The 16629-nt window shown below is 42.1% G+C and overlaps 1 protein-coding gene across 1 annotated transcript; it reads right to left on the reverse strand.

Moving 5' to 3' along the window:
- Positions 1-224: 224 nt before the first annotated feature.
- rab5aa (RAB5A, member RAS oncogene family, a) lies at positions 225-16578 on the reverse strand. Its single transcript, XM_047384571.1, has 6 exons — positions 16385-16578; positions 10677-10898; positions 10367-10518; positions 10061-10183; positions 2681-2774; positions 225-2494 (listed from the first exon to the last, which is right to left on the reverse strand). The coding sequence occupies exons 2-6, from the start codon at positions 10840-10842 to the stop codon at positions 2379-2381; spliced, it is 651 nt and encodes a 216-aa protein (XP_047240527.1). The 5' UTR covers positions 10843-10898; positions 16385-16578; the 3' UTR covers positions 225-2378.
- Positions 16579-16629: the final 51 nt, after the last annotated feature.

Consider the following 16629-nt stretch of genomic DNA (forward strand, 5'->3'; position numbering starts at 1 on the left):
ATCTAGAATGTGAAAAAAGGTTAAAACAGCACATCATCTTTTTTTGCTCTTCACAATTATGCACTAATGTGAGTGGGTCTGTCACATAAAATACATAAATGTTTGTGGTTGTAGCCTGACAAAATTGGACAACAGCTTAATATGATGACAAGATATGTATATATTCTCATTACACCCCATATAAAGCTCTCAGAAACTGCAACTAAGAACATGCAGACACAAACTACAATGACAAATGACCAAATTTATTTCAGTATTTCATCATAACAGTACTGTAAAATGCTTGCATTTAAATGTGTTCTCTTGCAAAGAAGTGCTGACAAAAAAAAAAAAAAAACTGAAAACACCATTTATCTATTAAAGTTACCCGACATCTGTTCCATCATTTCTGCATTACTGGAACAATGCTAGTTGAGATGTTGTGGATTGTCAGACCATCTAATTAATCAGATTTTAAATTTTGCAACCAGTGCCTCTGGATGTGGAAGTTTGAGTCTAGTGTGGACCTTAAGGAACCATACAAACAAACAAAAAAGCAACCACAAAAGGCAACAAAAAGGTAGACTTAAAAAACCATAATATAATATACTTGGGTAAAACATTTTAGAAGTGTAAATAACTGCAATTTTATTTTTTCCTTTTGTTAACAACACTACATACATTATTACAGACCACCACTGATTATAGTTTACCGTAATCATTTTTGTGATAAGCAACAGCAAAACTCCAAACCTAAACTGTAACTGTTTGCCTGCCATCTGTACATCTTCTTTATTACACCTAATGATTATCCAGATAACTCCCTAGCAAGCATTAGTCACTAGAAAAATCAGGAAAAAAGTAGACTACACCGCAACACCATATTTACAGTATATTATTTATATATTTATATTATGTATATATTTATAACACACTGACTGAAATTAGGACAAGATAAATTCATGAGCATCATTAGTGCAAGGCATGAGTAAGACAAACCAGTAAAAAGTTATTGACAAGAAATAGTCTATATAACGAATGTGTCTGTGCAAATGTGTGTATGTAACAACATGTGGGGGGGACATAGAAAAACACAAATAATGTGCTTAACATTGGTGTGGATGAGGTGCAACAGACTGTCTGTGGGCTGATCTGGTGTTTGTGGGAACGTGTGCTTCATTGTGCTAATGTGTGTAATGTGCATGTGAGTCCACAGATGAAATCAGTCACCAGCCAGCCAACCCAGGCAAAGTTCGAATATACCGACACATCAATGTGTCTAAAGCACTTCCTAATCAAAATGTGAAATAATTAGAATTCCACTATGAACATGAAGAGACCTTACATATTGCAGCACCCCACTTACAACAACCACTACCTTTGTTTTTTTTTTGTTTTTTTTACCCTGTGCAAACCCTGCAAGCAACACTGACATAATGGGGAAAAAAAAGTATTTGCATAAACTAAATCATCCAACCCTAGTTTGAGCAGGATGGCCGACACAGGATTCTTGAAGGGATGCAACGTTTAGGAGATGAATGGTTGCTGATGCGTACCTTAGAGGCCACTGTGTCTTGCTGAGGGGAGGGAAGGGGCTTCTGCAATGTTGCAATGGTTCTTGCAGATACTCAAATCATTGAGGAATACTGCAAAAATGTGACACAATGCCACTATGGACAAAAACGAGCGGGCGCAAGTCCTTAGAGGTCGGAAACATATACACATGCTCTAATTTTAATTCAATAAAGGGAAAGCCGGGACACAGATCTCAGGGTTCCTCTTTGACTTTCTAACCTCTTCTCAAAGCCACAAGAAATGGCTCTTCTCATCGTTGCTTTGTTTGTGCTACTATAGACCGTTTTTGATTTTCTTCTTTTTTTTACCCACGTAAATACACATTTTCGGGCATCTGTAATTGAAACAAAATGTTGTAAATAATAAACCAAAAATATTCAAAAGCAAAAGAATGGTGAAAATAAGAGCAGTAGTTCCCAGAAAATAGAAGTGATCCCTTCCTCAAAATGAAACTCCTATCAAAGATGTTAGATGGGAGGTGAAGCTGATGTATCTAATATCTGTGATCACTGATCCATCAAAAACAAGTGACCGATATAATCAGCTGGATGTAAAACAGAGTTGTTAGGAGGCTTCTTCAGGTACCAGCAGAACCTTAATGGAAGAGGCAAAGCCCCCACCCCAAAAAAAAAATCATCAGTGAGATGGCACTGACTTTGCTACCGTGATAAACAAAAACAAGAGCGAGGGAGGATACAGGGCATCTTGTTTTGTTTCAAACAGAGGGGGACACGTTGCATTAGTAGCTGCGGTGGCATCTGGGGGCGTCGGCCAACATTAGGTACTAGTTTACAGGTCAGGGAGGGAAAATTGTGTTCTTCATTTTAGGTAGAGCAGCACGGAGCCTTGGCTGGCTGAGCAGCTTCTGTCAGGTCCACTCCCCGGGTCCGACCGCTGTTGGCTCCTGGAGCTTGAGGCTCATTTTTTGGCAATTTCTTTGCTAAAGAGAAAAAACAAACACACAAAAGAAAAAAAAACAGTAAATTCCCATTTTTAGGCACTGAAGTCATTAGCGATGAAATATTTTTTTTCATAAATCATTTTATATTTTAATTAACAGCACTTAAGAAGCTGAGTCACATTATCAGTGTACAAATCAATAGGTAAAACGTCCAGAATCACTTACCAATAGCCATAAACATCTCGTTCACATTCATAGATGTCTTGGCTGATGTCTCCATAAAAAGTAGGCTGTTGTCATCTGCGTATGACTGAGCCTCCTGTTAACATAAAGTAAACAACATGAATATTCAACGCATTTTGAGAAATTTCAGAAAAGGACAGAACATTGCAGTGGACCCGTCGGGTCCAAACTCTTTGCCACGAGGGCCACAGTTGTCAAGTGGAAAGCACTTGGGAGCCACAAACATTCCTATGCCCAGGACGGCTTTGAGTAGATGCTGTTGGGTGTTTGTGGTTCTATTTACCATGTAGTTAAGATGAATGTAGAAACTTGGCAAACGAATGACAAACATTTGTTTTTCTGAAAATGTCGCCCTAAAACTAGAAGTCATATCCTGGAGAGAAAGTATTTATACGCCGTGAACTGAACTTTTTCTCATGTCGTAACCACAAACTTTAAGTTAATTTATTATCATGCAATAAGTAGGCCTGTACAATATATCATTAATTCAATATCAATGTACACAAAACACATATCACAAATAAATGTGTGCCAATTATTTAAGTACCATGCATTAATGCCCTTTATGCCTGTAATATATTTATTGACACTTGTTTTTTTATTGCAGCATAAAAGGTTTTGGAGGGTAAAGAGGGGGTAAAATGCGTAAGTCAAAAAGAACTTCAATGCCACAAAGGCAGATGCCAGCAAGATGCAACTTTTTCAATAAAAACTCGCTGAGATAGAAACTTTCAATTTTAAGTTTTTTTTCCCCAGCACGACTCATTATATAGGGTCTCTGCTTGCTATGAACATAAGTAGAAAGATATTAACACTTTTCAACTGTTTATTCATTACAAGCCGTAGTGCTATGGTGGCATTCACCAATATTATCATGTCACATGCTTTCTATTATCATGCAGCCCTAGATAAAAACCAACACAAACTGGTGGATAACTCGTGTGAAAAGAAAATATTTATAAATAAAAATCTGAAATGTGTGGAGTACATTTATTCCCTAATTCAATACTGTTGGGACAACATTACAACATTAAAGGCCAGTAAGAACTTTTCTGGAACTTTCAAAATAAATCACATTAACCTACTTCCAGCACAGCCAGGAACAGGGAATAAAAGCGGACGTCCCGTGACGTTGGAATAAAAAACCCTGCTTTTGCAACAAACTGACCTCTTCCACGCAGGTCCCGAGCAGAACTGGACGGAGGGACACAGCGCGCTAATGTCTCTTTGCTGGCAAACAGACATAACTCTTCAAACGGGATCCAAGAGTGTCATACGATCATGCGATCATATGTGCTAAGTAGGAATAAATTGCTGTTTGTGTATCCGGTATTCATTCATGAACAGGGTAATTAACGTACAAGCGTTGCTTGACTTTTCTCTCTGAAGTCGACAGAAGCAAACTGTGTTCCAGAGAGTTCCCAGCAGAGACCCTGTCTCTACGACGCCGAGTGGAGCAGTTTTCCCGGTCTGAAGGAAGGACAACGGGACCACATCACCGTGGTTACAGCAGTAACGTGCAGTTCAGCCGGCCTGGCAGAACGAGCTGCCCCACCCCACAGCTACGGAGGTTAGCAAGTTAACTCTTTGTTCACTGTGGAAGCTTTCCTCAACTTTGCCGCCCCGGACAACTTTTCCTCAGCATGGTTCACGTAAGAAGTTGTGTTTTGGGCAGAGAGAAGTAGTTTAGAAGGAAATAATCTAAACATTTTTCGTTTTATGACATTTGGTTTTGTTTGTGTTGAAAACTCAGCCATCTTAGTGCTAGCAGATTATCTGTTCAGCACATGTGCTCAGTTTATGTGTTCTGTGTTTGTTTTTAAAGTTAAGACAAACTTTATTTAAAGGGTGATTTTAAACACAGAAGATCAACTATAACGCACCATCTATGCTTTTGCATTTTAACCCTTTTATTAATGGTATTTTAAAGGTATGTCTTTGATTCTGATGATAAGCTATAAGCTTCTTTTGTTAGCTTCAACCGCTAACAGCTAAGAACTTGTGCTCGCCTGCTAAAGATCATTTACCCAAAAAGGTTGTTAGTTTTCAATCTAGTAAAATAATATTTCTCTAAATATTGTTTTACTAAACTTAATAACTAAGTTACACAATTAAGCCCCATTTAACAAAGATTTGGTTCTTATTTAAAATATTTCCTTAAATATTTTACTATTTCCTTAATATTTTCTATTATTTTAATAAATAAAGGCAGCTAATTAAACACCGTTGAGAATTGGTCATCCAGAAGGTTGGTTTTATTCAGCAAATCATTCTTAAAACATTATTTTATTAAAATAATATTTTATCTGATCTTGCATTGTGAAGGGTTATCTAAATGTTTGCTGATTATTGCCTAAGGTAAGGTAAGGTAAGGTAAGTTTATTTATGTAGCGTTTTCAGTAACGAGACACTGAAAGCGCTGTACATACAATTACAATACAATCACAAAGAACACAGAAAAACAAATCAAATGCTAAGAAATCTAAAAATCTATGAATCCTTCTGAGAAATCTAAAAATCTCTGGTCAATATTAAAATGATACAGATAACATTAATAATCCTTTGGGTTTTACTGGTAAGAGCTGGTTCTAAACCAATCTTTCTAAAGAGGTAATTATATCATTAAGTCCTCTATGTAGGGGAAAGCATCTTGTGCTAAGAAGTCTCATCATTCCACTAAATTATAACTAGTGAAGCTGAGTCACTGGTACAAAACAGCTTTAATCCACATTTTCAGGTGCTAATAATATATTGCTTTTACTGGTGCTGTTGAACTAAGTAATCTAATTAAGAAAGCTGGGTCATTGGTGTAAGAGCAGCTAAAGTACAAGTTACTAATAATGTTTGGTTTTCGCTGGTAAAATCTATAAAAAGTAATAAAATCACACATTTAGGTAAAGTAAGATAGGAGGAAAAAAAAAATCTTATTTCAGTGTGAAACAGTACAAAAAACCCCCCACAAAACTCAGCAGGGGTGAGCAACACACACATAAGTAAAGATTCAGCAAGGGTACGGTGGAATCTTGAGGGTGTGAATATATAAGTCTGAGTGTGTTTGCAAGAATTAGACTGTCAACACTGATAGAAGCACCATTGTCCTTGAGAAGAAAGGTGGAAGTTTTATCTATCGGCCGCATAGTCCTATCAGCACACAGCTGGTAGGGGAGTGCTGGGGAAGAGCGTCGTGTTTATATAACATCCAGGAGATATTTTGTCGATAGCCAGTTAGCAGAAGTTGCCAAGGCCACATTGGGGAGCCAGATTTAGAAAAACAGTAAATGTTGTGGTTCAGGCAGTTGTGAATTTCCAACTACCTTAAGAGTTTTACTGGTATGTCTCAATTGTGAGTTCCAAGACTAACTTAACTTAATTTCCAGATTCTTCAAGATAATCCTTGGTTCTCAAACATAAACATTGAATGGTAATGTTGCATCACTCTTTCAGTCATGGTTTTCAACCATCTTTAATCAACTTGTTTATATTGTACATAGCCCATTAGTCTTTCTTATTCTTTCATTCTGCTTGGTAGTTTAGTTGGATTGTTTTAGCATAGTAAAGAGTTTGTTGATTGAAATATGTTTGACTTTGAGTTGACTTATTTTTGTTAATGAATTCTTGTATTTTTAGAAATTGTGTGAATTCATTCCATGTGTGTGCAGAGTTTTTGCTGTTCAATAATTTCACAGCTTGGCTCATCCCTTTCAATTTTGTCCTAATACCATCGTCTTACTGGGCTGGTTTTCACAGGACAACCCTTAACAGGGTTGGGTCCCACCCTGGAGCCAGGCCTGGGGTTGGGACTCGTTGGAGAGCGCCTAGTGGCTGGATTGCTCCTCGCGGGACCTGGCCGGGCCAAGCCCGAACGAGAGACGTGAGGCCATCCCCCAGTGGGCCCACCACCCGCAGGGGGAACCGTGAGGGACCGCTGCAAAGAGGATTGGGCGGCGGACGAAGTTGGAGACCTCGGCGGCCCAATCCCCGGATGCTTAGGCTGGCTCTACGGACGTGGAATGTCACCTCGCTGGGGGGGAAGGAGCCTGACCTTGTGCGGGAGGTCGAGAGATATCGACTAGAAATAGTCGGGCTCGCCTCCACGCACAGCGTGGGCTCTGGAACCCATCTCCTCGAGAGGTGCTGGACTCTCTTCTACTCTGGAGTGGCCCACGGGGATAGGTGGGGCGCTGGGGTGGGTTTGCTTGTCGCCCCCAGCTCAGCCGTCTAGTGTTGGGATTTACCCCAGTGGATGAGAGGGTCGCATCCCTGCGCCTTCGGGTTGGGGAGAGGTCTCTGACTATCATTTCAGCCTACGGGCCGAGTGGTAGTGCGGAGTACCCGGCCTTCTTGACGTCCCTGTCAGGGGTGATGGATAGTGCCCCCCATGTGGACTCCATTATTCTGCTGGGGGACTTCAACGCCCACGTGGGAAACGACAGTGACACCTAGAGAGGCGTGATCGGGAGGAATGGCCTCCCCAAACTGAATCCGAGCAGTGTTTTGTTATTGGACTTCTGTGCTAGTCACGGATTGTCCATAATGAACACCATGTTCAAACATAAGGGTGTCCATCAGTGCACTTGGCACCAGGACACCTTAGGCAGGAGGTCAATGATCGACTTTGTTGTCGTATCATCAGACCTTCGGCCGCATGTTTTGGACACTCGGGTGCAGAGAGGGGCTGAGCTGTGCACTGATCACCACCTGGTGGTGAGTTGGATCTGTTGAGGGAGGAGGAAGCCAGACAGACTTGGCAGGCCCAAACGCATAGTGAGGGTCTGCTGGGAACGTCTGGCGGACCCCTTGGCCAGGGATGTATTCAACTCTCACCTCCGGGAGAGCTTTGACCACATTCCAAGGGATGTTGGAGACATAGAGTGTGAGTGGACCACGTTCTCCGCATCGTTGCTGCCGCCCGTAGCTGCGGCCGTAAGGTCTGCGGTGCCTGTCGCAGCGGCAATCCCCGAACCCGGTGGTGGACACCGGCAGTAAGGGACGCTGTCAAGCTGAAGGAGTCCTATCGGCTGTGGTTGGCTTGTGGGACTCCGAGGCGGCTGACGGGTACCGTGGGGCCAAGCGTGCCGCGGCCCGGGCGGTGGCAGAGGCAAAAACCCGGACCTGGGAGGAGTTCGGTGAGGCCATGGAGAAGGACTACCGGTTGGCCCCGAAGCGATTCTGGCAAACTGTCCGGCGACTCGGGAGGGGGAAGCAGTGCTTCGCCAACACTGTTTACAGTGGGGTGGGGAGCTGCTGACCTCGACTGGGGACATTATCGGGTGGTGGAAGGAGTACTTCGAGGATCTCCTCAATCCTGCCATCACGCATTCCCTGGTGGAAACAGAGGCTGGGGACTCGGGGTTGGACTCTTTCATCACCCGGGCTGAAGTCACCGAGGTGGTTAAAAAGCTCCGCGTGGCAGGGCTTCGGGGTTGGATGAGTACCTCAAGTCTTTGGATGTTGTGGGGCTGTCATGGTTGACACGCCTCTTCAACATTGCGTGGCGGACGGGGACAGTGCCTTTGGATTGGCAGACTGGGGTGGTGGTCCCCCTTGATAAGAAGGGTGACCAGAGGGTGTGTTCCAACTACAGGGGGATCACACTCCTCAGCCTCCTTGGTAAGGCCAACGCCAGGGTATTGGAGAGGAGAGTCCAGCCGATAGTCGAACCCCGTCTTCAGGAGGAGAAGTGTGGTTTTCATCCGGCCGTGGAACACTGGACCGTACTCGAGGGCTCATGGGAGTTTGCCCAACCGGTCCACATGTGTTTTGTGGACCTGGTGAAAGCATTTGACTGTGTCCCTCGTGATGCCTTGTGGGGGGTTCTCCAGGAGTATGGAATTGGGGGCCCTTTACTAGGGGCCATCCGGTCTCTGTACAAGCGGAGCAGGAATTTGGTTCGCATTGCCAGCACTAAGTCAGACCTGTTCCCGGTGCATGTTGGACTCCGGCAGGGCTGCCCTTTGTCACCGGTCCTGTTAATAACTTTTATGGACAGGACTTCTAGGCGCAGCCAAGGGCCGGAGGGGGTCTGGTTTGGGGGCCAGAGGATTTTGACTCTTCTTTTTGCAGATGAGGTGGTCCTGCTGGCCCCATCTAGCCAAGACCTACAGCATGCACTGGGGCGGTTCGCAGCCGAGTGTGAAGCGGCTGGGGTGAAGATCAGCTCCTCCAAGTCCGAGGCCATAGTTCTCGACCGGAAAAGGGTGGCTTGTCCTCTTCAGGTTGGTGGGGAGTTCCTGCCTCAAATGGAGGACTTTAAATATCTCGGGGTCTTGTTCACAAGTGAGGGAAGAATGGAGCGGGAGATCGACAGACGGATCGGTGCGGCTGCCACAGTAATGGGGGCGCTGTGCTGGTCCGTTGTGGTGAAGAGATAGCTGAGCCGAAAAGCGAAGCTCTCGATTTACCGGTCGGTCTACGTTCCTACCCTCACCTATGGCCATGAACTTTGGGTCGTGACCGAAAGAACAAGATCCCAGATACAAGCGGCTGAAATGAGCTTCCTCCGTAGGGTGGCCGGGCACTCCCTTAGAGAAAGGGTGAGGAGCTCGGCCATTCGGGAGGGGCTCGGAGTAGAGCCGCTGCTCCTCCACATCGAGAGGAGCCAGTTGAGGTGGCTCGGGCATCTATACCAGATGCCTCCTGGACGCATTCCTCGGGAGGTGTTCCAGGCACGTCCCACCGGGAGGAGGCCCAGGGGACGGCCCAGGACACGCTGGAGGGACTATGTCTCTCGGCTGGCCCGGGAACGCCTTGGGCTCCCCCTGGAGGAGCTGGAGGAGGTGTCTGGAGAGAGGGACATCTGGGCGTCTGCTGAGTCTGCTGCCCCCGCGACCCGGTCCCGGATAAAGCGGAAGACGACGAACCATCGCCTTACTGGGCTGGTATTCACAGAACAACCCTTAACAGACCGGAATATTATTTAATAAAGTTTTAATGTATTAATATTATATATTAACGAATATATTCGTAATTACAACAATACTTTGTAGAAACTCCACCTTACCATCTGCTCTAACGAGTTTTCCTGTCCCCGCTAAAGAAAAGCATTCCTAAAGCATTATGTTGCCAAACTTCCATACAGGACAGATTTGTAAAGTAGCTAATAGAATATAAAACCCCATCCTCTGTCTCTAGTTGTCTGCTTCTAATGGGTCTTCTTCCAGCAATGCCCTGTATTTAACTCCGTACACCTTCCCATCATCTCTGACCAGGTTCCCTGTGCCGGCTGAAGAAATGGTTTAACTGGTTTTGGTCTATCAGATAATTTCCTATTTAAACACCTTGGTGTGAGGTTGTGAATCGAATCAAAACAAAACAAAAACCAGACAACTGAATGCAGAACTGTTAAATGGGTAACAGTGTGACCTGGAAATCCACAGCTCTCTTGTTGGCCAGGTCGGCTTTATTTCCTGACAGAGCGATGACTATATTAGGACTAGCTTGTCTCTGTAGCTCCTTCACCCAGTTCTTTGCCCGCGCAAAGGACTCCTGCAAAACACAGACAATGTGCCACATATTAATACTATTGTTTTACTTCATGCCGCAACTTATTAAACAAGTGATCTGCTTGCATCTTGCCCTCCTGAATACATGCAAGTATCATTAGTGCAACTTTTTAAACTGACCTATGTAAGATAACAGCAATAGAAATGTTGTGACTGACATATGTACCTCGTTTGTGATGTCGTAGACCACAATGGCGGCTTGTGCTCCTCTGTAATACATGGGCGCCAAACTGTGGTACCGCTCCTGACCTGCAGTGTCCCAGATTTCAAACTTCACCGTTGTGTCATCTAGACACACTGTCTGGGTGAGAAAAGCCGCTGAGAGGATAGAATAAGGTGAGAGGCTCAGTCAACATTACATGATCAAAATCCAAAACACACAACCATCACTCCTAAGCTGTATACACAAACATGGTCACGCCTCCTGAATGCCAAACCTTAGAATAGTTGGTTTGCATGTACCCTTAATCACTAACCTCCTATTGTGCTTTCTTGGAATTCATGGAACTGGCCTTTTACGAAGCGAAGCACTAAGCTGGACTTCCCAACGGCCGATTCCCCCAACAGCACCAGCTTAAACTGACAGATCTTGTTCCCTGCGTTGGGTCCATTGGGTCTTGTAGCTCCTCCTCTGTTGGCCATGGCCTAATCAGATCCTCTGCTATTCTGCGGGCCAAACGTTACGACTTGGGCGTCTGCTGCAGGAAACAAGAACACAGATGCTTCTTTACTGCAGAGTAATAAACATACTGAGACGCACCTGTACACCATACAGTTATACTATAGAACTGATTGCATCTCCATCTATTTTATATCAAGAAGAGGCTAAATAAGAAAAATTAACTGATCCCAGTCCAGTCATCAAAAGAAGGCCCTATGTAAAGTGTAGCATCCTCACTCAACGGTCCAACCACCAGGTACTGTCACTAGAGCCCAAATAAACTTTTTGTACCTTTTTAGTTTTGGGCATTTCGTACTCAGCTTTTTTGTGCATGAAACTGGGCCGTTTACCACAGGACCAATTAGTACCTTTCACAACTGATTTAAGGAAAAGTTTCTATATTCCATGTGTGGTCTTTACCACTTAAATACATTACATGACTAATATCTATATCAACGGAGGGGTCAATTATAGTTATTTTCAATTAAGCATAATCATTTTTCACGAGTCAACAGGCAAAAGACAGATCAGCACCGGAATTCATGGATATGGGGTATAAAATAAAGATTATACAAAATAATACAAAACTAAATAATAGATTCAACATTTTTATTACCGTATTTTCCGTACTATAAGGCGCACTTAAAAACCTTTAATTTTTTCAAAAAATGACAGTGTGCCTTGTAATCTGGAGCGCCTTAAATATGGATCAATTGGTTAATTGGTTGATCCATACTGGTTGTACACGGTGCTCTGTCAAAATGTTTCAGTACGACTGGTAAACTACAAAGCCGCACCGCTTGCAGCATTACGGCTACCGTAGTCAGGGGCGTCGCCGAAGTAATAGCGGTAAACACCTGTACTGTGCTTACTCCTAGTCCAACACCACTTGTGTGTGTATAATGTTTGAATGTACTGTTGCAGGAATTGCCTGAACTATATGTGATTAGAAGCTCAGTGTGTGGGGTGTATGTTTCGTGTGTGTGTATGGAAGATGTTGACATTACTCCTCCGGACAGAAGTGGCGCTGTGTGCTGCCGTAGCTGAGAATCAAGAGTGAAGGAGTGACGTCGGTATTATTGTGTGTGTGGGGTGGGTAGAGACGGCGTCCGGAGCAGCGGTGTATGAGTCTGTAAGCCCTGTGTTTTTACGTGCTGCAAAGTCATTAAAAAGAACCCCGAATCTCGTCAACAACTCAGTGTTTTGATGCTGTTTCTTCATGCTCAACTCAGCAACGTATGAGTGAGGGAGTTAACCTCGAGGAAACTAGTAACTTCGGCCCTGGAGAAAGCGTCTCCCCTGTGTCATCAGACTACGGTCAGGGGACAGAAACAGGAAAGGTTAACAGCACTAACGTTTGATTTAGTGCATCAAACTGTTTCTTTTACATGTTTACTGAATCAGGGAAAAGTTCCCTTTCACGTTTTAACTAACGTTTGATTTCAACTTCAACTTCATAGACTCCAATGCATTCCTAACGTGCGGTTGGTTCTATTCAATAGAATTCTATGTAGAGGAGACCTTAACATGAGAGTGAATGGAGTTATCAGAACGCTGGTTTGTAGTGTATTAATAAAGTTTGACTGACTGACTTATCTGACTGTTTTGTTGACATTCTCGTTAGCTCCATCTAGTGGATGCATAACGCAACCCCAGTCAAACGTTTGACTGCAGTAGCTTCTATTCTATGCGCCTTATAATCCGATGCGCCCTATATATGAAAAAAGTTCTAAAATAGGCCATTCATTGAAGGTGCGCCTTATAATCCGGTGCGCCTTATAGTGCAGAAAATATGGTAATATGCATCTACACATCATTTTAGAAATACCTCACAAAAACAATAAGCCAACTTAGAATGGTTTAAGACCCACATTTACCACAATCAGCAACAACTACCTACAGTATATATTGTTTTTTATTATTTATAAGTAGTTTTTTTACAGCATCAATATCATTTTACAATAAAACTTTTTTGTTACTTTGTTTTTATGTCTGAAGTGAACCTCAATACCTTACACTTGATTTTTCATATGGAGACCCCAATCTAATGATTCATAAATATGTTTCAAAGCCTCTGTCATCAAACTGCATCACAAGGTGGAGCTGGAGTGATACCGGATAGCTGTGTGGACTTCACCTAAACAAATTAATGTGTTTTTTGGATAATTGGTACAGGCACACAAATCACTAATGTTATGACAATTTCTTCTGTCTGCATGTCTGACATTCCTCTCAAAGCAGAGAATGTTGCATTTCACTTGACCTCCCCATTAACCTCTCCTAACTCTATTAAGATCCCTAAAGAATTGAACACCAAATAAGCACCTAGTGGTAAACAGCAGCAAGTACAGCCCCTTGGGTTGACAGAAACTTTGTTTTTCAAACCTGCCTTATTTATTGTGCTTGTTGACCAACTTAAATCTTTGAGTTGCCTTTCAATGCAGCATGAGTGGAAATGAGACATTTAGAGAAAGAAAAGTTATTAATGGAACAGTTGCAAGATGAAAGTTAAATTCATACAACAAAATAACTCACTAAACGTACACAGAGCCCTATAACAAGCTGGATCAGTGTCAAATTTTATGTTAAAGTTCATTTTCAGCTACATTTGCACTGAATGAAAAGAAAAGCTTTAGGTTATATTTTAGCATAATTTCACTGATTGGCATCTAGACATCGTCTGTTTATAAATCCATCTCTCAAAAGTCTCTTAAAACAGCAAAATAAGAAAAAAAGCAAACAAATAAACACAGACGTAGGTGCCTCTCCAGAGAAACGGGCGTTGATTTTTTAAACATGTTTTACCTGTTCATATCTCATTGACTCATAAGCTCATAAACTGAAATCAAAGCTGCAAGAAGCAAAGTCTTGCCAACTGTCAAGAATTTAAGTCACAATCAAAGTAGAGAGGAAAGCTAATCACAACCAGATTGGAGCAACAGAAAGCAACGCAAGTCCTGTAATGAAACACAGCCATATTTTATAACCGGACAGAAAGAGGAGGAGAACATCCCACCCACAATATTTAAGCCTGTTTCCACTCTGAGAGCTACTGTTTAGATGCATACCATGCATTACTGACTAACTTATTTAGGGATAAATGTGGAACACGTGGCTGTTGTCAGGAAGGAAGTCGTGTTTGAGCAACATGCAGAGCACAGTTTTTGACCTCTTTTGTAATCGTACAGGGGAAAATATGGTCAGTATTCATTTATTTATATGAGCATTTTTTTAAATCACAGGAAATGTTCCAAGAATATTATTCACTGGCTAAAGAAACCTTTAGATTTCGACAACTTAAGAATGGAGTTCAAGAACTTCAAAAATCGACTGACCACAGAATGTGGTCGAAATATAATATAATATAATATATGTATGTAAAATATACATACAGCAACAATCACTGTGATAAACTGGCCATTTTTCGTCTGTACACATACACTTTTATCTTTTGGGAATTTACCTTTAAATTAAAATAAGGTTTTAAGAAGTGTATTTCAAGCCTTCAGTAATAAACAGACATGTCTTTTTGTGTTACATTTTTTTCTTTAAGGGCGACTGTTCTATGCAGGGAAATTAGGATACAAATCATCGTAATTTTTCTGTTAAAAATGGTCATAGGATATTTTTGTCCGTGAAGTGAACTACAACCTGATTTTTACTTTATATTTTACTATACTATCATGGGTGGATCAGAATCTTGTGGCCGATTGTCGATTTGCAGTTTTTGTAAAGCTTTGACCCATGGATATCGATTTTAGACAATTCCGGTTTTCTCTTAAGAATAATAGAAAAATATAAGACCAGTATTCAACATATTTTTGCTAGACTTCCTTCCATGATCAGTCATTAATTATTTATGTTAGGAGCTGCTGGGTGTAGGAGTGCAGTCGCTAAAAAACAGACTTTTACTATTACTCTAAAAAACAAAGACAAAATGATTGAGTCAAGACTGGCTTTATACTAAAAATTTGTGAAAAAACAGCTAGGGCCGCAACTAACGATTATTTGGCAAACCGATTAATCCGCCCACTTTTTTTTTTGATTAATCGATTAATGATCAGATAGCCACAAGGTGCTCAAAAGGCTAAAACTATGCCACTTAAGGAGTTCAAGATGGAGCATATTTACAGAAAAATTGGGTTTTTTCATCTTAAATGCAAAATGTTTTGTACAATTTGGCATAATTACTGCTCTGAGTGGCTTGTTCTTTCAGTCTCTTTGTGTATTCCCTAGAGAGTGTAAATTGTTACCCTAACTCTGAATTTTCAGAAAGGTTGTCAACATTTCCAACTCCAGCACGTTTCATGAGAGAGGCTGAAATATAAAAAATGATAAAACAGAGCAGCTTTGCTGTATTCTGTTGACCTTCCTGTTATCTGCTGAAAGTCTTGGTTTCTTCTGCCACAATGAATGAACTGCAGCCATTTCTTGACATGTCGTGTAGCTTTTAGTCACTGCTTGATTTCTTGACACATTTCTATAAAAATACCACAGCTTATTGTCTTTTATGCTGTATTTATAGGAAATATTAAAATGACAAAGATTTTATTCTTAGGCAAAGCCAAATTCAGCTATTATGGGATTGTGAACCGTTGTTTTTAGTAGCTTTGTTTTCTAATGAATAAAACTAGAAGATATTGGCATATTTCGTCACTTAAAAGACATTCAGTAAGAGTCCTGATTTGGAGGTCAGAATTAAAAGTCAGAATGGCCAACAAACAGAGAGATCATGCTTCAGTATTTTCATACACAGCCTCATTATCTGTGGGAATATGTTCAAAGGGAATTTAAGGTTCATTTTCAAAGAGCAATTTTAGGACTGTTGGCAAACACAGGCATGGGACAACATTAACACACATGAAGCAGCAGCAAGAACAGACTCTGTTTATCCAGACCTTATGACAGGGTCAGTAAACAGACACTGCACGGCTGCAGTGCTCACACATTATACAAATTTAGCTGTCATTCGTTGACTATAAACACTCCGTCTCATGCTAGCAGCGACCCTGAGTCTGTTTTGATATTGGATAGGGACGCCTTCCCCAAACGCAGAATGGTTGTGTAGCTGGTTAGCTTAGTGCTCTGAATGCTAACTGGACAATTTTTTTTTTTACTTCTGACAACTGTAAAAAATATGCAAAAACCTACATAAGAGTAATAACAAAATGCTAATTTTAAAATAATATTATGTAAACTAGACAGCTAAAGCTGTTATTACACTTAAAAGGGAGTTGCCAAACCCCTAGCACTAGCATGTTAGCACTTGTCCACCCACCTGGACAGTTTGCCTTAAAACTAACTAAACAACGCTTCTGTAGTCCTTTACGAAGGCACCAGACAATGACACACGATGAGCAACAACGCTCAGTGGAAACTGACAAAGGTTTACAACTCTATATGCCCCGTGGATATCAAACATTACATATCTTTAGCTGGGGTCGGCTAATGGAGGCACTGGCACAACAGAGAGAACGTTAGCGCTAATCACACTCAACCAGCAGCTACCGACGTGCCTGCTACCTGAGAGCCAGACGATGGGGAGGACTTTTACTTCCACCACGTCGGTGTGTATTCACACAGGATCCGGGGCACTGCGGTGAGATTGGTATGGGGAGCCGAGAAAAACGATTTCAACAATCCCGTCACGTCTCCTCCTTTCTTTCTTCTCGCAACTTCCCCTTAGAACCAAAACACACAACGATGTCTTCCGCTCTGCGCCACGTCACACGGTGCGTCCGCCCAGCGACACCAGCAAAAACCACTCA

Source organism: Girardinichthys multiradiatus, chromosome 13, assembly GCF_021462225.1.
Source record: "Girardinichthys multiradiatus isolate DD_20200921_A chromosome 13, DD_fGirMul_XY1, whole genome shotgun sequence".
Taxonomy (NCBI): Eukaryota; Metazoa; Chordata; class Actinopteri; order Cyprinodontiformes; family Goodeidae; genus Girardinichthys; species Girardinichthys multiradiatus.